The 16,185-nt window shown below is 46.8% G+C and overlaps 1 protein-coding gene and 1 pseudogene across 1 annotated transcript; one reads left to right on the forward strand and one right to left on the reverse strand.

The window, feature by feature from the left end:
* Positions 1-5,698: 5,698 nt before the first annotated feature.
* LOC120697143 lies at positions 5,699-7,573 on the reverse strand (annotated as a pseudogene).
* Positions 7,574-12,273: 4,700 nt separating this feature from the next.
* Positions 12,274-15,996, forward strand: LOC120697144 (formin-like protein 14). Its single transcript, XM_039980271.1, has 4 exons — positions 12,274-13,760; positions 13,847-14,007; positions 14,600-14,844; positions 15,042-15,996. The coding sequence occupies exons 1-4, from the start codon at positions 12,454-12,456 to the stop codon at positions 15,792-15,794; spliced, it is 2,466 nt and encodes an 821-aa protein (XP_039836205.1). The 5' UTR covers positions 12,274-12,453; the 3' UTR covers positions 15,795-15,996.
* The last annotated feature ends 189 nt before the right edge of the window (positions 15,997-16,185 follow it).

Below are 16,185 nucleotides of genomic sequence, written 5' to 3' on the forward strand. Positions count from 1 at the left end.
GGAACCGGACCGGTTACCGCGGTTACCGGTCTAACCGGTCCGGCCCGGTTTCGGTTCCGGGCGGTTTAAACCGGGGCAAAATTCAAATTTTAAATTTGAATTCCACGAAATGAAAAAATCCCAAAAAATTCATAAAAATACTTCAAGTTGCGAGAAATGTAATGGTGTCAAATTTTTTGAAATATTCATTCATTTGATATATTTTGGGGGCATTTGAATTTTAAAAAAAACAGGCGGCCCATTAAGGCCCAACGGCCCGTCACCGACACATAAGGCGCCACACCCCCCTAGAACCTTCAGACCTGCGCCCCCACCCCATTTCCGCCTCCCTCTCCCTCCAGGCGGCGCCAGGAAGCCCGACCGCCGGTGACCGCCGGCCAACCGCTCGGTTAGCGCGGCTAGCCGGCCGGCAGAACCGTTTAGTCGGCCCCGGCCCGGATCTAACCGGCCGCGCCGGTTAACCGGCCGGGCGCAGCGGTAAGCCGGCCGGAATCGGCGGTAAGCCGGCCTGGGAGGTCGGTAAGCCGTTTGTTTTTTTCCCTTTGAGTTGATTTGCAAGTATTAGATGATTTGTTTTAGGATTTAGATGTATGATCTGGGTGTAGTCAGGGTTCTTTTATCCGACCGTTTGGACCGAACCGCCGGCGCCCGGTTCCGGCTAACCGGTCCGGTTTGACCAGTTACCGGTAAAAACCGGTCAAACTCAAATTTGAATTCAAAACCCGCAGTTATACCGGTTTCGAACGGCTAACCGGCCGGTTAGACCGGTTTACCGGTCCGGTTTGACCGGTTACCGGTCGGTTTGACTGGTAACCCGCTAAATTCAAATTTTTTTCTTTTTTTGTTTAAATTCAAATATCCGCAAAGTATACTAAATGAATGTTTGTATAACATGTTTTAGCCTAAATGAACCCTCCAACTCTTTTTTGTACTACTTTTACATTGTATTTGTATACTTTTGTATGCACGTTTTTTTTGTTTAACTTCAAATGCTCGCAAAGTATACTAAATGAACGAATATTTGAAAAAATTTGACATCATTAGATTTGTCGCAACTTGAAGTATTTTTAAGATTTTTTTGGGATTTTTCCATTTTTTAGAATTCAAATTTAAAATTTGAATTTGGGCCGGTTTAAAACCGGCCGGAACCGGAACCAGTCCGGGCCGGTTAAACCGGTAACCGCGGTAACCGGACCGGTTCCGGCCGGTTTGGTGAACCCTGGGTGTAGTTAGGATTTAGGTACGATTTAAGTGTATGACGTAAGGATTTAGGTAGAATTGAATATTAAGGTGCATATATGTTTTTAGGATTTAGGTTGATTTATGATTTATGTGATTGATATGTCTTTGTTGTCCATTTATGCAGATAGACAATGTCAGGTAGAGATAAAGATATTGTATGGGAACATGGTGAAATTTTTTATCCCGGATGGCGGTGCAAGTATTGTAATATGCAGAAAGCAGGAGGTGGTGCGACTAGATTGAAACAACATTTGGCTCACTGCGGGGCGGAGGTGGTCCATTGCAGGAATGTGCCACCAGATGTGCGGGAGTATTTTCAGCGTGACATTGAGAAGGCTAGGAAGGCAACTGCTGAACGGGCTCGAGAGAGGTTGAGACGGGAGAAGGCTGCAGCGGAGGGAAACTATCCCGGTGAAGAAGATGAGGAGACTCAGCTGCAGCGTGCCTTGGACCAATCGAGAGCGGAAGCAGTGTACCGACGGGGGGTGGAACAGAGAGGAGGTGTATACGAGCATGGAGGGGATAGTGGTTCGACGAGGGGGAATCCTTTGCAGAGGATGTTGCGTAGGGCAACTTCGCAGAGGGAGAGTCCTGCGGTGGAGGATTATAACGTGGCATCCGGTGGGAGAAGAGGAATGACCCAACAAAGAATTGATACAGGCTCCTGGACGCAGAAGGGTAGGAATGCAAAGGAAGCTATTGGTAAAGCTTGGTCAAAGTTTTTCCATTTTACGGGAGTACCTGGAAGACAGGCTGACAATCCTTACTTTGTCAGCGCGGTCAGGGAGACACAAAAGTGGGGTATGTTTTCTTTCATTCGTATGACACCTATGAGCTTACATTTCTGTATCTCATGATTTTCATATATTTGTAGGTGAAGGTATCGCATCACCAACTGGACGGGATATTGATGGCAAGTACCTTGATCAGAACGAGCAAGACTTGAAGACGAGGTACGTAAAGTTTCGGAAAGACTGGCCCTTATTTGGCGTCACGTTGATGTGTGATTCATGGACTGGGCCGACGAGGATGAGTGTCATCAACTTTTTGATATACTGCAATGGAGTCATGTGGTTCCACAAGTCTATTGATGCGAGTGGAAGAACTCAAGATAGCACATATTTGCTTAGGGTAGGCCCTAAACATATCCCATTCACTTTGAGTATATTTTGAAACTTACTAAAAAATCCTACCTATTTTGACAGGAGATTCGAAAGGTGGTGGACGAGATTGGACCGGAGAATGTCGTGCATATTGTCACCGATAATGGCTCGAATTACAAGAAAGCTTGCAAGGCACTAGGAGAGGTGTATGAACACATTCTTTGGACACCTTGTCTAGCACACACCGTCAATTTGATGTTGAAGGATATAGCTCGAAGGCCCGAACATTCTGGTACGATCAAGCAATGCAAGCGAATTTCTAATTGGTTACACAATCATGGTCAGTTGAATACAATGATGAGGAACGCAATCGGTGGTGAGTTGGTCAAGTGGAATGCCACTCGATTTGGAACCAATTACATGTTCTTAGAGAGTATCTATCGGAAACGTGATCGTTTCATGCAGTGGATGACATCTACTGAGTTTTTACAAAGCAAATGGACAGATACCGAAGATGGTCGATTTACTCATTCCAGGTTTTCAAATTTGGAGTGGTGGGACGGATTGAAATATGTCATCGACACAGTTCAAGCAATATACAAGTTCCTTCGCTTCGCTGATCAGGACAAGCGGCCCAACATGTGCGAAGTCGTGATGTCGTACCAGAATACGAGACAGGAGCTGCAATCTTTCTTTGGAAATAATGTTTCCACTCGGGACGAGTATCTTAAGGTTATGGACGATAGGATGCGTGACCTTTTCATAGGCACGTATGTGGGTCCAGGTAAGACTATACGAGTCATCTATTTTGGAACTCTATGAAACTTATGCTCATTTGAAGTGATTTATATTTTGCAGCTGCTGTCCTAAATCCGAGGTATTCATATACGATGGAACCAACTCAAGAAATGTTCCGTGGACTCAAGGATACATTTGAGCGCATGACGGATGTCCAGAGCGCCGTGCAGGCATTGCAGGAGCTTGAGGTGTTTCGGCAGAAGGTTGGCGAGTTTGGCAGTGAAATGGCAATGAGAATGGCGATGGATCCAAAGACATCCCCATGTAAGAGTTACTCCGTAACATATTGTTGTTTTCTCTATATTTGAATATATTGCTTACATACTTGGTTGCACATACAGCGTCCTGGTGGATGATGTTCGGATCAAGCACTCCAAAGCTGCAGTATCTTGCCATACGGCTTGTTTCACAATGTTGTTCGTCCAGTGGATGCGAGCGCAACTGGAGTACTTTTGCCTTGCTGCATACAAAAGTTTGCAATCGATTGTCGCACAAGAAACTTAACAAGCTGGTCTATGTCAACTACAACCTTCGTCTGCGACTAGAGGAGGTCTCCGGCCCACCGATACGTGAAGAAGGTGATTTTATCGACCAGCTGGCCCATCTTTCATTTTATAATGAGAATAATCTGGTGCGGGAATGGATGGAATATGGTCGATCTAACCGCGCTCCAGTTCTGGACAAGGATGATGATGACGGAGACGTCCCTCTCCCGTCTCATATTGTCAGGGATCAAATAAACCTCTCAGATCTACGTGACACTACAGGGGAGACTCAGTTCACACATGCTACACAGAACCCCGATCATGGAGCACCGGAATCGCCGAGGAGAACGGTTGGACCGACGGACAACGATACTCCACAGTACTCTTTTTCCTCCTATAGTGATTACAGGCACTCTTTTCACTATCCCATACCTGACATCAGCATGGAGCCACAGACGAGATGGGTGTACGAATGGGAAAACCCCCATTTTTACACTATGTTAGTTCAGGAATGGGAGACAACATCGGCGTGGACAGGTCAATCTTGGCAAGACTACAAGGCTGAACTGCTTAGAGTGCGAGGTTTGAATGTGATGTCCATCGCCGAATACCAAATGGCGTCCAGAATGGGGGTCTTCCCATTCTTACGTTGAACTATTATTAATGTGTATCAGTGACTACTGTATTTGTAGGCACGATTAGGACTATGGTATTTGTATGCACGCGCATTAATATTGTATATCTCTGCATAATTATAAATTGTTACTTTGGTGTGGTATTTTACATTAATATGTGCATAGTTCATACCAAAATTTCCTTTTATTTCACACCACGGAACCAATTTAAAACTGTCAGTTTATTTTGTTCAAAGGCCGGTAACCGGTGCAACCGGTCCGGTTTTACCAACAAACCGGCCGGCTAACCGGTACTAACCGTTACAACGGGAACGTTTGAATTTGGTTTTGAATTTGGCCGGTCGGAACCGGTAACCGGTCCAACCGGTCCGGTTAACCGGAACCGGTGGCCGGCGGTTCGGTTGAATCGGTCGGATAAAAAAACCTTGAGGCCGCCTCGTGTCTGCTCTGTTTTCAACTCGGCCGATTATTTCTTTTTTTTTCTTATATTTATTTGCATCGGTTACGACTCTGACAGGTGGGCTTGGTGGGGCCTTCCTTTTCCTATTGGGTCGCGGACGGGGCTCTCTGTGTCTCGGCTGGCTCTGCGTGAGCCGAGCTCGAGCGAGCCAGGCAGGCTAGGCTCGACTCGAGCCGACGCCCAACTGCTCAGCTCAACAACAGCAACGAGAAAAATCTCGTAAAAACAGAAACCTGAACAAGAGCACCACAATGCTTCATATTTGTGCGTGGAAGACATGCGGTTCTTTTTTAGGAAAGGTTAGCGAGTCTTCAGCTCAGCTTGATTCGCATTCAAGCCATTGATAAGTTGATATCGAGTGGCTCACCAAGTTCTATTTGACAGACCTTTTTCCTTGAACGGAAAGGCATACCATGAGAATCCTGTTCCCGTTTCTCAAAGCCAAATACCATGACTAGTAACAAACAAGATACAAGTCCCTTTATCTTTAAATTCGGGAGATCGCCTTAACAAAATTATGATTCTGCCATTCTCGTGGATCTTCGTCTCCAGGCGGCCCATCTTACGAACGACGAATCTCCAAGTAAGGCCCTATTTAGATCTTTACATGTAAATACAAAAAAGCCGTAAACGCATTAAAGTGAAACAGTATCTTACTAATTTGAAGTACTAAATAAAGTCTATTTACAAAACTTTTTACATGGATGGGCCGTAAATTGCGAGACGATTCTAATGAGCCTACTTAATCCATGATTTGCAACAGTGATGCTACAGTAACCATCCGCTAATTATTGATTAAACATGGATTAATTAGCATCATTAGATTCATCTCGCGATTTACAACCCATCTATGCAAAAAGTTTTGCAAATAGACTTCATTTAATACTTCAAATGCCATATTTACATCTTTACAAAATTTTGCAAAATGAACTAAACACACCCTAAGCCCAATTTTGGATCAAAGCAAATACAAAATTTCTGGTCCAAGCATGTCTCTCCGTCATGCTATACCATACTAGTAGTATCGTTGTTCAGGCAAATTTCAGTCATGGCAGCCACTATTGGAACCAAAGCAATACATACAGCTTTCATCAACGTAGAAGCTCCATCTATCTAATATGAGTGGCCACCCATCAATTATTACATAGAAGCATGGTCTTGGGCGAACTTAACTGTCATGTAAGCAAGATCCAAGTTCAGTACAGGGGAAGGAAGGGTGCAGAGTTGCGTTTAGGATCCTGCGTTGGAGGAGTTTCTTCATCTCCTCAAACTTGTCGATTGCGACCTGCAGCTCGTCTGTGCCTCCCACCGCTCTCATGGTGTAGTAGTAGACCCCGAGGACGAAAGCGGACAATCCCTCAGCTACCACCAGGTTCCTGGTCTTGGGCGCGAGGCTTCTGAATCCCGCCATCAGTACTGCAGGACATGAAGGCACACAGCGCTGTTACCAAGTGCTATGGCAATATCAATCAGCCAGATGTATCAGTTTAAAGTAGTATGGTACGTGGAGCTGGACATCAGGAGTGAGCTAAGCTAGATAGATATGACAATGCAAGATTTATTCCATGAGATTCTTCTCAACCAGACTCCACTAGCAGCTATAAACAGCTTTGCATCAACTGGCAATAGCATCAAAGCAAAGGTAAAATTCCGCAATAAAACATAGGGTTAGTGTTGGCATCGACCGAGAATAGAAAAATGGAGCATGATGACGATCAATGTACGGCCCTGTTTGTTTCCACTTTTCTGGATCTCGCTTCTCTGAGAATCAAGATTCTGAGATAATCTAGCTGTCTGGAGATCGGCTGTTTGAATAAGCAGGGTGTTTGACAATGCTGATTATTTTGAGTTGATTCTCTGAGTTGAGTGGTAAAATGTCTGAAATGCCCTTGAGGCTGATGATATCTCATTTTTTTGCGGAATACGAGCAGAATTCAATAATTTTTATATTTTTTGAGTATCTTGACTAGATAATTATATTACTATTAGATCAAATAGATTAATATCACAAATATAACAATATATGTACCAGCACTAATTTCTAAACTACAAGTACATAAATGATGGATACAAATAAATCACGAAACCATAGCGGTAGGAGCTGCTCACAATTGATGTCACACAGAAACTTTTTGGGAACTGAGGTACAGAATACAGCATCCCCTCAAGGAAAGGTGCAACAAAGGTAAAATCAGAAGGTATAAAAGCATAATCGTGACTGAAACACATTGAATCATGCATAACTTCCATGCCAACACTGCATCATAAGTTCATAACCCAGGAGTTTGAGCAATCTAGCAGCCAAAAACACGTAACCCAAGTCTAAAATCTAAATGCCAATTCGAGCATAAAATCTCATGATCCATTAGCGAGGAGCAAGAGTCGCCTATATTACACAAGTCAGCTGTCAACACGTAACCCAAGCAAAGGCAATGAATTACAGGAATTGGACCGTGGCGGAGCTGCTCGACATGGAGGGTAGTGGCGTCAGTCATGGGCCAGCGGTGCTGCTCCAATCGGAGGGGGAAAAGGGGGCAGCGGAGAGGGGCGCTCACCTTGGCTCAGTGGCGCCGCAGGAGAGGGGCGCAGGGGAGTTGTGGATGGCGGCGCTTACCAGGTAGGGGATGGCGGCTCAGCTCCGCTCCGGGGACGGTAGGGACGACGGACGCAGATCCGGAGTCAGGGAGGAAGGACGACCCGATTCCGGGCAGGGAGGAGGCGCGCCGGAGTAGGGAGGAGGGGCGCCGGAGTAGGGAGGCGGCGCGCCGAGGGTCGGCGGGGAGGGGGCGTCGGGGACAGAGGCGTGCGGAGAGAAGGGCATCCGACGAAAAAAAAAACGCTTCGCTTATGGGCTAAGCGAGCTCTGGGCCGCCGGTGGGGGAGAATCGGGCCTCACGTTGTTTTCACGCTTTCCTGCTAAGCGGCGGTCCAAAGAATCGAAAACTCGTAATCAAAGTGTTTGAGTAGGCTTTTCGTTTATGTTCATTCAGAATTCGATTATAAGATCAACTTCGAGAAACTCTCTATCACTTTGTTTGCTGCGTTCAGCTAACAGTGTTTTTCTCTCACATTAAATCAGCACCAATCAGCAGCCACCAGCTAGCCAGCAGTACTTTTCTCTCACAACAAATCACCATCAGCCACCAGTCACAGCACAGCGAATAGAGTGTATTTTTTTTATTGCTAAAAATAGAGATTTGATAGAAAAATATTTTCCAACAGCTTCTCTAAATGATTATCTAAATATAGTCATCTTTCATTCCTCATTTCTAGCTAGTAAAAAATAGATAACAAAAATAGCTTTCTAGAGTGTACTTAAGATATATAAAAATGGTTAGAAAGTGAAAACATATAGAGAGTAATTTTTATACAAAAGGCTCTCTAAACAATAATTTAAATAATAAAATTTAGAAATTTTTTTGGAGATCCTCTAAGCGGAAACCGTAGTGCACCCAAAGTAATAGTACAGGAATGACCGAATGGCCGCGGAAGCTCTGAACAATTAGGCCCGTTCCCACCCCATAAATCTCGTAAAAAAAACATCACATCGAATGTTTCGACACATGCATAAATATTAAATGAAATCTATTTATAAAACTTTTTACATGGATGGTCTGTAAATCGCGAGACGAATCTAATGAGCCTACATAATCCATGATTTGCAACAGTGATGCTCTAGTAATCATCTGCTAATTATTGATTAATCATGGATTAATTAGTATCATTAGATTCGTCTCGCAATTTACAACCCATCTGTGCAAAAAAATTTATAAATAGACTTCATTTATTAATTCAAATTAGCAAGATTTCATCGCGAAATTTTTTTGGGTTTCATCTAAACACACCCTTAGAAAAGAAGTTGCACTGCAGCATAGCTGATGTTGCGCCCCTGTTGACAAGAGGAAAAGGAAACCAAAGCAGTAGCGGGCATGAGATGAGCCCATGGTTTCCCAAACCGTCGGTAACCGGTCCGGTTTGACCGGTTACCGGTCAAACCGGTCCGGACCGGTTTCGGTTTGATCCGGTATAAACCGGTCCAAATTCAAAATTTAAATTTGAATTCAAAAAAATAAAAAATTCTCAAAAAATTCCTAAAAATACTTCAAGATGCGACAAATTTAATGGTGTCAAATTTTCTCAAAAATTCGTTCATTTAGTATATTTTGCGGGGATTTAAAGTTAAACAAAAAAACGTGCATACAAAAGTATACAAATAAAATGTAAAAATAGTAGAAAAGAGGGTTGGAGGGTTCATTTAGACTAAAATATGTTATACAAATATTTATTTAGTATACTTTGCGGGCATTTGAATTTAAACAAAAAAAGAAAAAAAAATTGAATTTGACTGGTTACCAGTCAAACCGGCCGGTATACCGGTCAAACCGGCCGGTAAACCGGTACGAACCGGTAGAACGGGGAAGTTTGAATTTAAATTTGAATTTGTCCGGTTCCAACCGGTAACCGGCCAAACCGGTCCGGTATACCGGAACCGGAGGCCGGCGGTTACCGGTTAGCGGTCGGTAAGTTGAACCCTGGATGAGCCAGCCAATTGTTTCCCCACAGCGGCAACGAGAAACGATAAGCCTCATCTAATTGCTCGGATATACACCAACACAAAAGCGACATCATGGCGTCATTAGATCCCACAAGGAAGGAAAGGAAGGAACGGCGGAGGAGGACAGCGAGCAATGGAGCACGCAAGGACGGGGCACCGATGGACTTACTCCCCACGGAGCCGACGGCTACCACCGGGTCACTCCGGCAAGCCGCCGCCGGCCTAGAGCACGATTGCCTCTGTGGCCTGTCGCCGCCGCCGCCGCCGCCGCCGGTAGGGTTGAAGACTCGGAGCGGAGAAGCCGATCCTGTGGGCTGTGGCTCAGGCTGGTTGGGTTCGGCTGGGCTGGGCTGTCAAGGCTAATGGACATGGGCTGATTGTTTGTTGTTGATATACCGGCCCAAATAGCTCGTGTCCCTTGCACATCTACAGACAGATAGATCCACTCAAAAAAAAAATCTACAGACAGATAGATAGTAGATGATGAAAGGTTGGTTACATTACATGATTATTACTACATGGGTAGATGCTATTGTAGAAGAGGACAAGGGCTACGCCCTCCATGGAAAGGAGAAGAATACAATACAATGGTACACACAAGGGGAAGTGAAGCAAGAGAAAAAGGGAGGAGAGCACTAGCACCTTGCTGGAATCCTGGATGGGCTGGGCACTGCCCTGTTGGTCTTTTTCTTGACCAATGCAAAAAGGGCTTTGCAAGATGAGTAGTACTAGCTTTCCTTTGAGGTGCAGGTGCCTTTGTTAGGAAAAGAAATGGCTGAAATACTGCAAACACGGCATTGTTCACCAAGGTACTGTAGTAAAAACGTACTACTGCCATGGTTAACCTTACCGGTGGGAACCGGTCCGGTTTGACCGGTAACCGGTCAAACCGGTCCGGACCGGTTCCGGTTCCGACCGGTTCCCAACCGGTCCAAATTCAAATTTTGAATTTGAATTCAAAAAAATGAAAAATTCTCAAAAAATTCCTAAAAATATTTCAAGGTGTGATGAATCTAATGGTGTCAAATTTTCTCAAAAATTCGTTCATTTAGTATGGTTTGCGGAATTTATAAGTTAAATAAAAAAAACGTGCATACGAAAGTATACAAATACAATGTAAAAGTAGTATAAAAAAGAGTTGGAGGGTTCATTTAGACTAAAATATGTTGTACAAACATTTATTTAGTATACTTTGTGGGCATTTGAATTTAAAAAAAAAAGAAAAAAATTTGAATTTGACCTGTACCAGTCAAACCGGCCGGTTACCATCCAAACCGGCCGGTATACCGGCCAAACCGGCCGGTATACCGGTCTAACCGACCGGCATACCGATCGGAACCGGTTGAACGGGGAAGTTTGAATTCAAATTTGAATTCCACCGGTTCCGACCGGTAACCGGCCAAACCGGACCGGTATACCGGAACCGGAGGCCGGCGGTTACCGGTCACCGGTCGGATACGTGAACCCTGACTACTGCTAGTAAAAGGAGGTGGCAGGAGAGGAGGGGAGTGGACACGGGAGGATGGATGTCGTAGTGTAAAAGCGCTTCCCGCCAAGACGGCTGCATCCATCAGAGAATCCCAAGCGAGCAAAGCTTTGGCTGTCTGTCTGTCGGCGTCACTCCGCTTCACCGCCCTCGAGTCCAGTTGCACTGGCCTTGTTTAGTTTGCAAAAAACTTTTAGGTTTTGTACCATAACACTTTTATTATTATTTAACAATTAATATCCAATTATAAACTAATTAGGTTTAAAAAATTTATCTCGTCGTTTACAGTTAAATTATATAATAAATTATTTTTTCAACTATATTTAATATTTCATATATATATGTCAGAAGATTCAATGTGATAAGTATTGTAGAATTTTTTTTGAAAACTAAATATGGTCGGAGTTGGACACTGGCTCTTCTCTTCTCTTCCATCTTAGTAGTAATTGATTAACTGATTAAATTAATTAATTAAAAACTCCCTCTATCTAACATCTAAGTTAATTACCATCTCTCTCCCCCCCACTCAAATAGTAAAATTTTAACAGCTCTCTCTTCCATCTAAACGAATAAATTCATTGCTATTTGGTTCATTTTCATGTCATGCATTTCTCCAACGATTATCAGCCTTACTCCTAGTGTAAAAACCACCCCTTTTTTTTCTTATGAAGTGACTTGCATTCTATTTATCCATCAACCATATAAATTTTGGGGGGTTTGGTGTTCGGATTGGCTTAACAATTTTATCGGAGTCTACAGACTACAACCCTCACCCTAGTAAATACAAAACCCAAGCACACTCAGAAGACTTGGCGGCAAATCTTAAAATCGAGAAAGTAATGACATAAATTAATAGATCTCTCTATGTACGAACATGTCGTGCACCATTCAAATAAATGTCCTTAATATTTAGGATAAATTTAGAAAAATGATCACCGCGTGCTAAATCGACTACCCGAATCTAAGTATTACGACCCGCAAAAAAAAAAGAATCTAAGTATTACGGGAAGAAACACTATTCTTTTATTGAAATTTAAGTTTAATAAATACAGTGGCACAATATTAGGAAACTTGATTTGTTTTAAGGCTTTTTGAAACAATAGCATGCCCTTTTTTATTACCTTTTTTTGAAGTAAATATTATGTTTTTTTAACACACTGATCTTTTTCTCTGTTCTCCACGTCCACGCAGCTCAACCTGCCACGATAAAATAGCGTATTCCTGGAAAAGTGGAAAGCAGGCCAATATACTAAAATATAGAGTAAGAAAGAAATGAAAAGGGTTTTCAAATCCGGTAAAAAGGTTGTTGTGCGTAAGTAAAAAAAGCCGAATTTCGAAAAAAGGGCCCCCCATGCCTCGGACCTTCACACTACCCGTGTGGTGTGTGGTCAGTGTGTGGATGTGGCGTGGCTGGCTGCACCCTCTGTCCTGTCCTCTTCCCCGTTTCTCTCCTCTCTCCCGGTTCCCGAGACAAAACCCAGAGCCAGCCCCCTGCACGGCACCACTCCACCACCATCTCCGCGCAGCAGCTAGCTGGAGCGCAGGATCATCACTGCGTGCACAGCCACGCGCACACGCCAAAACCCAGACCGCCTGCTCCCGGTGTTTGCTTGCTCCCCCTTTTCCCTCTCTCCACTCTCCAGTCTCCACCCGTGAGCGCAGCCGCCGCCGGCCGGATCGCGGCGCGCAATGCCGCCGCCGCCGCCGCCGCCTCGCGCCTGCGTCCTCTTCTCCCTGCTGCTGCTGGTGCTGTCCGCCGTCGCCATCTGCTCCACCGCCCAAACAACCGCCCCGCTCCCGCCGGCTACGCCGCCGCCGCCACCGGCGGCACCGCGCCCTCCCCGTCGCCACCGCCACGTCGCGCCTCCTGGTGCTCCGCTCACGCCGCCGCCCAGCAGCTTCCCCCCTCCACCTCCGCCTCCACCACGCCACAAACACACGCCGGTCACGCCCACTCCCGTCGCCGTACCGCCGGCAGTCGCGCAGGCGCCGCCCCCCACGCCGACGCCCGCTCCGTCGGTCGCCGCCACCTCGCCGACGCCCAAGTACCCGTCCTCCTCCGCGAAACCCTCCACCGACCCCTATCCCTTCACTAACAACCCCTTCTTCCCCGCCGTCCCCGCGCCGCCGCCTCCCGCCGCCGAGGCCCAGCCCTCCTCCTCCTCCTCCGGCGACGGCGGCCTCCCGACGTTCCCGGCCAACATCTCCAACCTCGTCGCCCCGACCCCGCGCGCATCCGGCTCCCGCCGCTTCCCGGTGCTCCAGGCGCTACTCCTCTCCCTGCTCTCGCTCTGCCTCCTCCTCCTCTCCGCGCTCCTCTCCATCCACCTCGTCCGCCGCCTCCGCCACAGCGGCCGCCCCGGGGCCGCGGCCTCCTCCGCCGCCGCGGCGCACCGCAGCAACGCCGGCGACGACGATGACGGGGACGAGGAGGGCCGCCGCCTCAAGCCGCCGCCAATGCCTACCTCCTCGTCCAACCCCAGCACCGAGTTCCTCTACCTCGGCACCCTCGCCACCCCGCCGCCGTCACACCAGGCCCCGGGGACGAGTTCCAGTCTCCGCCCTGGTTCGCCGGAGCTCCGCCCCCTGCCACCTCTCCCGCGGGTCGGCCCGCCCTCCGGCGAGTTCGCCTCCCGCAGCTCCGCCTCCGACCCCAGCACCGTGCCTCCCGCCGCCGCCGCCGACGCGTCGTCGTCGTCGCTCTCTCCCTCGTCGCCGTCTGCCTCCTCACCCACGCTCGGCTCCAGCCCCGTCCATCTCCGCCCGCCGTCCATTCCTCAGCCGCGTGGCCGAGCGCCGAATCCGTCGCCCCCTAAGCGGAGGCCGTCGCCGCCCAAGGGTGCCGCGGAGCCCATGGCGGCGCACGCGTGGAACCCCTTCGTGCCCGTTCCGCCTCGAGCAGCGGTCGCTTCCTCTGATGATGGCGACTCCGATGACAAGGACGTGCGCAAGTCGCGGCCTTTGCACTCGGACAAGCTGAAGCCCGGCTCTTTGCCGTAGGACCAAATCTTCACTTTTCCTCTTCTACTTGCGGATTGGATTTGATTTCTCAGACACCCTGCCCTGCAATGCATGTATACAGCATGAAGGACGAGGTGATCCAGCTATACCTCAACAAAACGACTGCGGTTGCGGCGCCGAGGGAGGTGTGTTTGCTCGGTGCTCCCAGGTGCCATGGTATTGGGATGGTTGTGGGGGCATTGGGAGTTTCCAAGGAGCAACTGAGGGACGCCCTCATGGAAGGTACATATAGATTGCTGTTTCCTCTATCAGCAAACCAGGTTGAGTTTTCTCCGAATAATGCTGCCAAAGTAGTAATCTTTCGTGGATGAAAGTACTCTAGTGCTTATTACTCGTGGGGGCCTTGAACTTGTTGGTACCAATGGCCATGTTCGCAGCATCACATGGTGCCTTGTTGATTATGAGTTACACGAATGATTGTCTTCAATAAACGTTGGGGTCCTTACCAACGGCTACATGGCGTGCCCCTCCTACTGTCATACATTTTTTTTTTAAAAACGAGTTACACAGCCTGCTTTCGTTTTAGGTGTGCGCATTATCTTTGTCTATATCCAAGAAATAGATGGCGTTCATGGTATCGATGGGGGCATTTTGTTGGCCATTGAGTTTCTTCGCAGGCAGTTCCATATTTGTTTTTTAGACAAAGTTGTCTTTTTAAGAGACCACTCTTTGTTTTATGTCATAACGAATTTGTGATTCCTGAAGTCGACCAATTACAGTATGTTTAGTAGCCAGTAATTCAGAATGTTTCTTTTCCTGGGCACAGGTTTATTTAGTAGTCTGTAATTCAGTATGTCTCCTTTGCTGGGTACAGGCAATGCACATGGTTTGGGAGTAGAAACACTGCGGATGCTCACTCAGATGGTCCTCAGCAGTGAAGAAGAGCTTAAGCTGAAATATTTCAAGGATGATTCGCTAACCAGACTTTGCCCAGTTGAGGCTTTTGTGAAGGCAATGCTGGATGTTCCGTTTGCGTTCAAAAGAGTGGATGCCATGCTCTACATTGCCAGTTTCTATTTGGAGATCAATCAGCTGAGGCTGTCATATGCTACTCTTGAGGTAATATATGTTTTTTAGGAAAGAGGTTTGCCTTTAGCATGTATACGGCATGTGTAAATTATGTTGTATGGGTAGGCATACCACACGAGTGTTTGGGATTATACTGTGCACAAATGATATTACCTTTGTGATGTTTCCTACTTTCGACTACCATCATGTATTAATGTCTGAATGTCATTTTCATTGCATTCATGCAGGGGGCTTGCCAGGAGATGAGAAGCAGCAGTCTATTCCACAAAGTCGTTGAGGCTGTTATGAATTTCGGCAATTTCATGAGCATCAATGCAGGGTCTCCAAGTTCACATGGCTTGGAGCCAAACACTGTTCTGAAGATTGTTGATGTGAAGGGTGCTGATGGGAAGGCTGCACTTGTGCAGTTTGTTGTCCAGGAAATTTTGAAACCTGAAGGATACAATGTGATGCAGCATGGGTCAGCCACATCCAAAATGAACACAAGCACTGTGCAGTGCGATACTGAAAGCAGGAAGCACGGTCTTGAGGTTGTCTCCAAACTTGCAGCTGAGCTGAGCAACACGAAGAAAGCTGCGTCCATCGACATAGTGATGCTCAGCAGAAGCGTGTCGGATCTCGGCATGGGGCTCGGGAAGGTCCATGATGTGCTGAGGCTGAACAGCATGGTCACATCGGCCGAGAGCGCTCGGCGTTTCCACAACAACATGAGCACGTTCCTGAGGCAAGCTGAGGAGGAGATCCTGAAGCTCCAGTCCCAGGAGAGCATCTGCCTATCTTCGGTGAAGGAGATGGCGGAGTACTTCCATGGCGAATCAGCCACCGATGAAGCTCACATGTTCAGAACTTTCGCCGGAGTGAGGGAGTTCCTAGCTATGCTAGACCGGATCTGCAAGGAGGCTGGTGAGATCAGTGGCAACAGTTGGGTCAGCGCGACAACGGCAAGCTGGACGGCTGCGCCCATGGGGATGACACCTTAAGCCGCTGGAGCTGTCTTGGGGCAAAATCTTAGCCGCCCTCTTTTTGTAGAATATATCAATCTATTTGAACAATTATCGTTCCCAGTGCTAGCAGTAGATGAGAACAATGATATGCTATGTTAAGCGACGTCGCCCTATATATATAAAAAATGTATCTTGAACATGATGGCTTGTATAAAGTTTACTGGTAATGTTATCGTTATGCCGTCTCTGAATGCTGCTGCGGTCCTGCCAAGGAAGCGGGTCTCGGAATTCTGATGGTTTGGCTCCCGTGTTTAGCGTTGTTGTTTAACCTCTGCGTCGATTAATCTTCAGATTTCAGTGTGGCTTGTTTGGTCTGGGTAACAGATGCAGATTATTTTTACCTTTTTGTTTCGACCATGGATGGTTG

The sequence above is a fragment of the Panicum virgatum genome, chromosome 3K (genome assembly GCF_016808335.1).
Source record: "Panicum virgatum strain AP13 chromosome 3K, P.virgatum_v5, whole genome shotgun sequence".
Classification (NCBI taxonomy): domain Eukaryota; kingdom Viridiplantae; phylum Streptophyta; class Magnoliopsida; order Poales; family Poaceae; genus Panicum; species Panicum virgatum.